General features: G+C 42.3%; 1 protein-coding gene across 1 annotated transcript in view; it reads left to right on the top strand.

Moving 5' to 3' along the window:
- The window catches only part of rpgrip1l (RPGRIP1 like), a 28,918-nt gene that overhangs the window by 11,177 nt on the left and 7,282 nt on the right, over positions 1-10,459 (top strand). Inside the window, exons 3-18 of the mRNA XM_062042664.1 lie at positions 2,021-2,150; positions 2,233-2,543; positions 2,716-2,815; positions 4,146-4,238; positions 4,329-4,434; positions 6,721-6,867; positions 6,936-7,009; positions 7,083-7,222; positions 7,303-7,409; positions 7,488-7,538; positions 7,622-7,792; positions 7,886-8,003; positions 8,094-8,528; positions 9,081-9,202; positions 9,278-9,644; positions 9,714-9,904. Coding sequence (XP_061898648.1) covers positions 2,021-2,150; positions 2,233-2,543; positions 2,716-2,815; positions 4,146-4,238; positions 4,329-4,434; positions 6,721-6,867; positions 6,936-7,009; positions 7,083-7,222; positions 7,303-7,409; positions 7,488-7,538; positions 7,622-7,792; positions 7,886-8,003; positions 8,094-8,528; positions 9,081-9,202; positions 9,278-9,644; positions 9,714-9,904 — 2,663 coding nt within the window. The remainder of the gene's footprint in view (positions 1-2,020; positions 2,151-2,232; positions 2,544-2,715; positions 2,816-4,145; positions 4,239-4,328; positions 4,435-6,720; positions 6,868-6,935; positions 7,010-7,082; positions 7,223-7,302; positions 7,410-7,487; positions 7,539-7,621; positions 7,793-7,885; positions 8,004-8,093; positions 8,529-9,080; positions 9,203-9,277; positions 9,645-9,713; positions 9,905-10,459) is intronic.

A 10,459-nucleotide genomic window follows, 5' to 3' on the forward strand; every position in this document is an offset into this window, starting at 1 on the left:
CGCCAACAATACTTCATTTACATTTTGTGACCTGAATATTAACCAAGTATTAACGATATTTTATCACAGATAGCTAACTAGCTTACGCTGCTATATTGACTTATTGAGCTGGTGAGCTGTTGCAGCCCCTCCGAGCTGTTGAAAGTTGATTTTAGATTATAAATCATGCCTCTCACCTGGATAGCAGAATGTTGTGGCCATAAACCGAGCTGTTGGTCAACTTTGACATCCAATAAGTGCTTGTTTTATTATGTTTGTAGTTTGTATATCTTGTTCAGCACTTAGCTATAGTGATCCAGATAGGCTGCAGCACCCCCCGCGACCCCAAAAAAAGGACAAGCGGTAGAAAATGGATGGATGGATGGATCCATGATGCTTAGTGTTTAACTAAAGCTGGATCGGTTTAGCACACAGCTTCTAAAACATGTAGGTCATCCTCATTATATTTAGGCTAAAAAATAAATGGTTCTGGATCATCATTTGTGCCAAAGTAGTCTTTGTTGTCTCTTACGAAGTCTGCCGTGAGTAATAGTGTTGTTGATGTTGAAGGGAAAAGCAAATGTTGTGATGCGTCTGTGAAATGAATGCTCTGCTGTATGCTTAAAATTAGCAAAATACATAAATATTACATGTTATTATATACATACATGTTTGCATATTTTCATTTTTTTCTCTCAATATGGCCTCCTGATTTAAAATAATTGCCCAGGTCTGTAAAAGAAGGTTTGGTATATTGTTTACAACATTCTTGAGAGTTAGCGCTATTTAGGCATCAGCTTAAAGGGAAACTGCATTTTTTGGGGAATTTTGCCACAATCATTATGAAAGACACGACACATGATGGATGTTATATTTTTTCTTATGCTTTCTAATTATTAAATAAATGCGATCAAAAGTCTGCTTACAATAGAGTCTATACAGTTCTTAAAAAACATCCAAACACCTCCATTGAGGTTTTATATACATGATGTAAGTATATGTGTAATGTAGTAACGTAACGGGGACGTTTATAATAATGTTTAATATTTATGTATTTTGATCATTTTAAGCATATGCGGTGCATTTGCTGTCATTTGGATGCCGTCTGCTGGGATGTTCATATATTCACATTTAGGTGAAGAATGTCTCATAATCCTCACGAAGAAACGGGGGGGGTTGCCGGAGGGAACAAGTGTCTTTTCGTGTCGTCCTTGCCAGTTTTGGGTCGTAAATGGCTGTCAAAGTGTACCGACTTGTTGGAATAACTACTCAGACATCTCATGTCCAGGTGAGATGCATGATATATGATCTACAATAAGCTTGCAGGGAGCATGGAAGCGAGGAGCAGCAGACCACTTGATGATGTAAACATAGGCACGCCCGAAAGTGATCACGGCGTCGCTCTAAGTAGTTCATCTGCATTAGCGTTTATAATAATAATATCACTAACACTTGGTTGATATTCAAGTCACAAAATCTAAATGGAGTATTGTTGGTGCTTTTTAAATGGTTATTTATTGGATTTCATGGGTGAAATATTGGAGCTCCCATCGGCTGTGCTATATGCAGACTTTTATTAACAAAAATCCATCCATCGTCATGTCTTTAAAAATGATTGTAAATGATAGGCAAAATTCCAAAAAGAGTGCAGTTCCCCTTTAAGGTTGCAAACAGACTCTTTATGTGTTTTTGAAATATCCGTCTAAAAATACAGCAATCAATCCGTGCAGTAACTTTGTAGATTTTTTTTACTGTGAAGATAGCCGCCTCTTTTCAACCACCTTTATACTGTAATAAACAGGTCTTATTCTACTTTTTTCTTTTTTAACTTGCAGTCATCAGATTATAAGCTTAAAAACGTGCGAGCTAAATATGGAAATGTGTAGCGTGATATCTGAACACATGCACACAAGTGTGTACACGGGTTCAAGCCCTGACAAGGTGCAGAGATGGACCACGTTATTATACTTGAAGCTCTTTTGAGTGAAATTAATTGACATAATGTGAAAACTTTATTTCATCTTTGCTTTCCTGCCATCAGGAGACGTGCGAGTGCGTGTCGACCTGTCGCGTGTGTCCAGGAGGGAGCTGGAGGACAACTTCATGCAGCTGCACGAAGATTCACTGATCCTTAAGCAGCACATCCACCAACAAGAGGACAAGATCAAGAAGTAAGACACTGACATAGAAAGTTAAAAAGTGAACCAAACTAAACAGGGCAGTCTATGTTCTCCCCATCCAATCATCTCACAGACTGGGTACCAAGCTATTGAGGCTGGTCAAGGACCGCCGTCGCATGGAGCAGCTGGCTGGCGGTGTCAGTCTGCCAGCGTCCGGGAGGCGGGATGCGGAGAAGGAGGATATTGTGAGCGATTTCCAGGAGAAGAACAGAGCATTAGAGGCAGAGAACAAGAGGCTGAAAGAGCGTTGGTTTGTGGCCAAGCAGCAGTTGCTCGGATCCCCTGGCGGAACTCGCTCGCCTCACGGGCGCGCCCTACCACGTGTCGTCTCGACTTCCAGGAAACCGGAGGAAGCCTTGTCTCCCTTGCCGACTCCACCCAGACGTGGGTCACATGATTATCTTGTTCTCTATTGTGGTGGGCTATTGATGGTTATTCAACCCTACTTGTGTTGCTATGGCGACACATTTGAACACAGCTTCATTGCCTGTGGACAAATGTTGACATTTCCAGAATAAGATGATTGTCACAGTCTTCATTCATGTCATGCACACAGGCACCAGGAGCTTGGCAGGAGATGACAGGCCCCCAACTGGCCATCCCTCACCATACATGCAGAGTCTGCTGGAGGAGGCCCGTGAAAAGACCCAAAATCTGTGAGCTCCATGTTTATCTCCAAGCGTCTCTTTTGCCACCTGTGGACATGACACTGTGGCGCCAACTAGCTGCGATTTGTCATCTGACCCACGTTACTGTCCAGCACATGTCCTGCTGACTTTAAACGTGTCAATCAACCATTTGATTACATCCTTAAAAACACAATCAGACAGATGTTGGTCCATGTCACATGATGCCATGATGGCGACCCGCTGGGGGTAATGTCACGATGATGTCGTATTGACATAGTAATGATGTCATGTCAACAAGGTAGCAATGTCATAAAGCTATATTGTGATGATGTCATGATGTCATGATAACATCATGTTGACAAAGAAGGTACAATTGAATCTAGTCAGCGAGGTCACAATGATGTCATGTTGACAGGAATGTCACAATTATAACATGTTAACAAGGTGGTGATGTCACAATAATGTCAACGACATAGTGATGATGCAATGTGACATGGTGATGATGTCATAACGCCATGTTGACAATTCACAATTAAATCATGTCAATGAGATGATTTGACAATCACATTATGTCAACAAGGTGGTGAAGTCACAATATCATGTTAACAAGGTGCTGATGTCACAGTTATATCATGTTGACAGTGATGTTACAATTATATTGTGTCAAGAAGGTGGTGATGTCACAATATCATGTTGTCAATTAAATCTCGTCAACGAGGGGATTTCACAATGATGTCATGTTGACAGGGATGTCACAGTTATATCACATTATTTAACAGGGAGTAGATGTCACAATGATGCAATGTGACATGGTGATGATGTAATGTCAACATGGTTGTGGTGTCATGATGATGTCATGTTGACATGGATGTCACAATTATATCATGTTAAAAAGGTGTGGATGTCATAATGATACAATGTGACATGGTGATGATGTAATGTCAACATGGTTGAGGTGTCATGCTGATGTCATGTTGACATGGATGTCACAATTATATCATGTTAAAAAGGTGTGGATGTCATAATGATACAATGTGACATGGTGATGATGTAATGTCAACATGGTTGTGGTGTCATGATGATATCATGTTGACAAGGATGTCACAATTATATCATATTAAAAAGGTGTGGATGTCACAATGATACAATGTGACATGGTGATGATGTAATGTCAACATGGTTGTGGTGTCATGATGATGTCATCTTAAAAGTGATGACATTACAATATATGTAAATAATTTACTTACTCACAATGTCAACCTACCGATGTCAATGACGACTTGCTGGTGCTCCCACAATTATGTCATTTTGCTGCGGTGATCATATGATAAGAACATATGTTTTTTTTTTGTGGCAGAGAGAATGTGATCGAGTCGCAGCTGAGGCGCATTGCGCAGCTGGAAGAAGAGAAACAGGTGACGGTTCAGCAGCAAAACAAGTCGGAACTTAGGTGAAACTCAGCGTTTCTTCTACACACATGATGATGGTGGTGGTAGTGGTAAAATGCTGAGGACTTGATGCTTGCTGTTGTTGTTGGCAGGTCGCAGATAAACAACAATGTGACTATGATCAAACTGCAGAAGCAGCTGTCAGAAAGATCTAACGCCATTGTGGAGCTGGAGGGCCGTTTCCTGCAGCTGCAAGAGGTAAAACAGCAGGACCATCGAACTCGAGCTCGGGGGCGTAAAGTGACCCAGGGAATGACATCAGACACAATTTTATTTCTTCACTTGGGATGGGGTTAGGCTTGCAATACCTGACCATTGTCATAATGATCAAGGGTTCTTTACCTTTTTTACCTCTGGGACTAACTGTTCCACTACAGAGGGACAAAGGGCCCACTCAAATATTAACACTGAATTAGTAATCTTACTCTTGATTTTACCCGTATTCAATAATTATATCTAACCTACTTACAGTTTAACAGGATAAACCTGGTCAAATGATATGAAACCATGTGTTAATCACAAAGATTGTTATGAAGGCTTATGTCAGGCTGATTACAAACGGAATATTAACCAAATATACTGCAAAAGAAGGTACTCATAAAAACTGATGAAAACTTTATGTACATACAATTATATTGTGCTAGAAGAAATACATTTAAATAATTATGAATATGTCTCTTTAATGAACAGTCAATACAATTTAAGTGCAAATGAAAATACAGCTTTGACCACTTTTAGTCATAATTTTTGTGATTTAGAAACTTCTCTATGACTTTAGTCCCAGACTTCTTCTGTTTATTTGAGATTGTCATTACTGCCACAAGTGGTGGAAAAGTATATTACAATTAAGTACCACTGCGGCCCTTACGGATCACAGCTGAGAAACACATATTTTTTGGTGGCCCTATAGGGGGCCTTCTCGGCCCAACAATGGGCCCCAGCCTTATCGTTAAGAAGCACTGATTATAGAGGCTCTTTACTAGCGTTTTTTGTGTAGGTCCTCAAAAACAGCGGAGTGCTTCTGTCTTGTAGAGGAGTGGTCCCCAACCACCGGGCCGCACAAGAAATAAAAAATAAAAAAATATTTTTATTTTTTTTATTTTTTTAATAAATCAACATAAAAAACACAATACATACATTATATATCAATATAGATCAATACAGTCTGCAGAGATACAGTCTGTAAGCACACATGATTGTATTTCTTTATGACAAAAAAAATAAAAATAAAAATACCATAATACCCCCCCTCCTCCCCCGGTCCGTGGGACAAATTTTCAAGCATTGACCGGTCCGTAGCTACAAAAAGGTTGGGGACCACTGTTGTAGAGGATCTCTAGCCGTGTATTTCTTGTGTTTTAATTTGGTGAAGTAAAAGTTTTAAGATATTACAGTCACACAGGGACGGTATAGCTCGGTTGGTAGAGCGGCCGTGCCAGCAACTTGAGGGTTACAGGTTTGATCCCCACTTCCGCCATCCTGGTCACTGCCGTAGTGTCCTTGGGCAAGACACTTTACCCACCTGCTCCCAGTGCCACCCACACTGGTTTAAATGTAACTTAGATATTGGGTTTCACAATGTAAAGCGCTTTGAGTCACTTGAGAAAAAGCACTATATAAATGTAATTCACTTCACTTCACATTATATACAAAATAAGAAAATAGTGATAGAAGAAGTCTGAAATTTGTCTCCCAGAACTATTTATTTGAAGAGCTCTGCTTTACAGGGACAGTATGTGTATTTTTGAGATCGTGAGATGTGTCTTTTGGAAAATGATAGACGCTGATATGATTGACATGACATTACTTTTTTTTTTATTTTAAACATTTGTTTATTGAATTATTTTGACACACAGTTAACAGAAATACAATACAATACAAATCAAATGTTCTTTCCCCCCCTCCATTGGAAAAAAAAAATCAGTTAAATAAGTACAGTAAAATATTAATATAAAGCCACAGACAACTGCATGTCTGAATGGCCCCAACATGGTGCACCAATACACAATAGCAAACAAAACGCTCATCAATTATCCACAATTCAACCACATCTCTATCGGGGCCAAACTAGAGATCAGTCTCCTTTACACATTTTAGGAAAGCACCCCATACTTCTTGAAATTTTAAAGACATTTCAGCCTAGTTTTCTCCAATTTAAGGAAATAAAGAATATCTCTGATCCAGCGGGTGTGGTAGGGAGGCGCTGCAGTCTTTCAGTTAAGCACAATAAGTTTAGTAGCTAACAAAGTAGTGAATTCCCCCAGATTCTTTTTGGATTTGCTGAGAGAAGATGACAGAGAGGCTACCCAGAATTGTCCACTTAGAGGATTTAGTTCAATCCTTTCGCCAATTACCAAAGACAAAGTATCAAACACTTCTGTCCAATATCTGCGCAGGGATGGGCATAGCTAAAACATATGATATTACTTTTTGTCAAGATGAAGAAGAGCCCTTCTTGTCACTGATGTGGACTATGTTTTGCAGAGTCAGTGCACACAGAAGGCGTGCTACGAGGCCGCCACGGCGAAGGTAGCCGAGCTGTCGTCTCAGCTAAAGGACGAGCGTCTGATGTGCGTGGAGCTGAGGACGCAGCTGCAGAGCTCGCAGGTGTCGCACGCCAAGTTGCAGCAGGTACGTGAGCTTTTTGGCGTCCCTTTGGCTCTGCCGCCACCGCCGCTGATCCTTCTTCTCGCAATCAGTTAGAGGAGCGACTCAGCGAGACGGAGCAAGAGAATGTGCTGCTAAAGGAGCAAAACGAGAAGCTGCTCAACAGGTGAGGTGTTTTGACGCAGGTTCCTCCCACCTAGCCAGAGCAAGCAATGACAAGGTCATGTGTCTTGCTGCAGCATGTTTGACGTGTCTCAGCAGCAGAAGTCGAGCATTCAAGAGCAGCAACTCAAGCAGCAAATTACGCAGCTGGAAACAGCGCTGCAGGCCGACCTTCAAGACAAGAACCAAATCTTGGACAAGGTCAAGGCTGAGAGGGGTTTGTGACTTCTGTTCTTGAAATTGACATACTGTGCACCCTTGAAAAAGACAATTAATGTTGATTTTAATTTGGTTTAGACACCAGTGAGAAGCTGACAGAAGAAAATCATAAGCTTCTTGTTCAGCTTGCAGACCAGAAGCAACAGTTGAATGAGCTTCAACGTCGTGTAGAAGTCTACAGCAGAGTGAGAAGGCCCTGCCCACCTTGTGTTGCCATGTTGCGGTAATAGCTTGTGTAACACGCATGTTAACTTGTATTGTAGACCAATGAGTACGATGCAGCGGAACTAACAGAGGCGCTGCTGCTCAACAAGGTGAGGTGTTGCCATGGCGACATGATATCCATGCAGAAAAGGGTGCCATTCCCCATTCTCATTCTCACCGCCGCCCCCCACAGGAACGTAAATCTCAATGTGACGTTGAGTTGAGCTTAATCCAGGAAGGGCAGGGGGGTCAGAGCAGTGGCAACATCAGAGAGCCTCAAGATGCTCACGTTGAAACCATCCAGGAGCTGGAAAAGGTCAGACAGCTGCTGACCATGGAGAGCCGGATCAGTAGTGGCCTCAAGGTACCAACAGATCATTCTAGAAGATTCTCTTTTGGGTTCGACTGGCTAGCTGATGAGACACATTTGAGCTAGAGCTAAGTGTGACATTTGCAGGCAGAACTAGACACTGTCCAGAAGAAGATGGAGCGTGATAAAAGCACGTACACGCAGCAGCTGGAACGTCAGATGCAGATGGTTACCGCCAAGGAAGTCCAGCTACACAAACTGCAAGGTACTCGTCTTCATCAATGTCCCCTGTGGTTAATGTGGCAACACCAGACAATGTCATGGTGCGTTAAGTTCCTGTGACTTTCTGTGACAGCTCAACTGCAAAATGTTGCCTACGGCGTCAAGAGCGCGGTCTTCAAGGCTGACACCCCAGACGAGAATGAAACGCTCCATCTGGAAGACGGAGAGAACCTTCTGGAACTTCAAATAGTCGGCGTCACTCTGTCGCCAGACGCCTTGGAGGCTCTGGGTGACCCTGCCCCCTCCACCTTCTGCACCTACGCCTTCTACCTTTTTGACCTGCATGCCACTCCGGTGGTGGCGGGTCCAACGCCCAAATATGGCTTTACGTCAAAGTACGTGGTGAGCGTGGACGACACCCTCCTTGACTACCTCCACAGACACTCTGTGAGTGTGGAGCTGTACCAGGCCCTCGGACTCAAGTGGAAGACCGTGGCCAGTACGCAGCTTCGCCTGCATCGCCTACTTCTGCAGGACGGGACAGTGTCTGGGAGCCTTCCGCTGGTTGGTGAGTACTTTCTTTGTCCTGCGGTGACTGTTGTTCAGATATTCCCTTTTTAAAGGCGGAGTCGTTCTCTTGTTCTAATGGCTTGTCTGAATAAAGCGAGTTTACTAAAATTGAAGATTAACAATTTATTCTACAATTGGAGTAAATACAAACGGTAACAAACGGCGGAGAGAAGACCGTGCACTACAAGGTCTGGCACGCTCTCTCTCTCTCTCTCTCTCTCGATTATCCCTCTGTTCACTTGCTTTTGTCCTTCTTGCTGCCCCTGGAGTTGTTTGGGCATTGTCCATCGCAACTTAAGCGTGTGTTTTGGGAACACACACACCCACGTTCACTCTTGCTATGTCTCGTTCCTGGCACCTCTTCTCGCCATCGAAACCAAATAAGATTTTATGTGTATGTATTTGCAAAGATAAAAACACCGGGTGTAATCATTGTGTTAAGTTTTTCAACAAAACAAAGTAAAGTTTTACTGATTCAAGTTGGAAAATATTCTCTGAACACTTTCTTTCAATCAAGTGGGACATCATGGTCATATTTTGTCATCTTTAGGAAGTTCCGGTGAAAAGGGCTCTTTCGGATCGCTGGACTACTGGATCAGGCTGAAGGTTCCCATCACAGAAACTGGACGTCTGTACAAAGAGAGGCTGTCGGCTGGAAGCCATGATGCACAGGTACCCGCCAAGAGGTCCATTTCAGCCATATTTATTTTATTTTGTTTTTACATTATAGACATTTTCCATATTCAGACCAGTTTGGAGCCACAAAAGACATCTGAGGTTCCACCAGGCGCAAGTGGTTGGAATGAACTGGATATCAGCGTGCGCAGTTGCAGAAATCTCCTGTCCCAATCGTCGCTGCAGCCCAGTCCATACGTGGTCTACAAGTTCTTCCACTTTCCAGACTACCCCACTGCCACCGTGCATGACTGCTATGAACCTCACTTCAGCGATATCAAGTCTTACTCTGTTCCGATGGATGCTAGCCTGGACCAGTACCTGAGGTCGGAGGTTCTTCACTTCTACGTATTTGACTACAAGGAGGAGCGCATGGATGTCTATCTAGGCAAAGCTGCTCTTCCTTTGGAGTTGCTGGTCCAGGACAAGGAGATTTCAGGTGAGTCCTCATTTGTCCCCAGTTTCCTTTTGCAGCGTCTTCTGAAGGCTTTCCTGGTTTTGTTTTTAGGTGAATTTGACCTCTATGACTCCAATGGACGCCACACCGGCCACATTGACGTTGCACTCAAGTGGAAGTTCTCCTACCAAGTCCTCCCAGTGGAAAATCTAGAGGAAGTAGGAGGCAACATGAAGGAAACTAAGGAAAACCAAGACCACTTTAAGTCCTCTCACTCTCATTCTGACACAACTGCCTCAAAGGTCAGCACAAGAGATCACTGTCAGACTTGTTTGAGTGCAAATGCAGTACTTCCTAATTAATGAGGCGGGGATAATCAGGTAATTATATGTGGAATGCTGGTGCCAGCAACTCATATAGTGGTTTGTACATATGAAATACGTATGATCAGGTTCTTAATAGTACAATGGAACCTCAATTTACGAACTTAATTGGTTCTTGAACAGGGATTGAACATCGAAAAGAGTGTATAGTGAAGCAAAATTCTCAGTTTTTTGATTGATTGATTGATTGAAACTTTTATTAGTCGATTGCACAGTTCAGTACATATTCCGTACAATTGACCACTAAATGGTAACACCCGAATAAGTTTTTCAACTTCTTTAAGTCGGGTCCACGTAAATCAATTCATGGTAGAGATTTACACTTTAGTTAAAGTTTGTTTGCTTTGAACACAATATAAAGTGCTATACTATACAGTACTATGTATCAAACAAACACAACAAGGGGGTAATGGATCAAATGTGTCTTTATTAACAAGCCAAAACAACAACAACAACAACAACAACAAGCTTAAC

The sequence above is a fragment of the Entelurus aequoreus genome, linkage group LG03 (genome assembly GCF_033978785.1).
Source record: "Entelurus aequoreus isolate RoL-2023_Sb linkage group LG03, RoL_Eaeq_v1.1, whole genome shotgun sequence".
Classification (NCBI taxonomy): Eukaryota; Metazoa; Chordata; class Actinopteri; order Syngnathiformes; family Syngnathidae; genus Entelurus; species Entelurus aequoreus.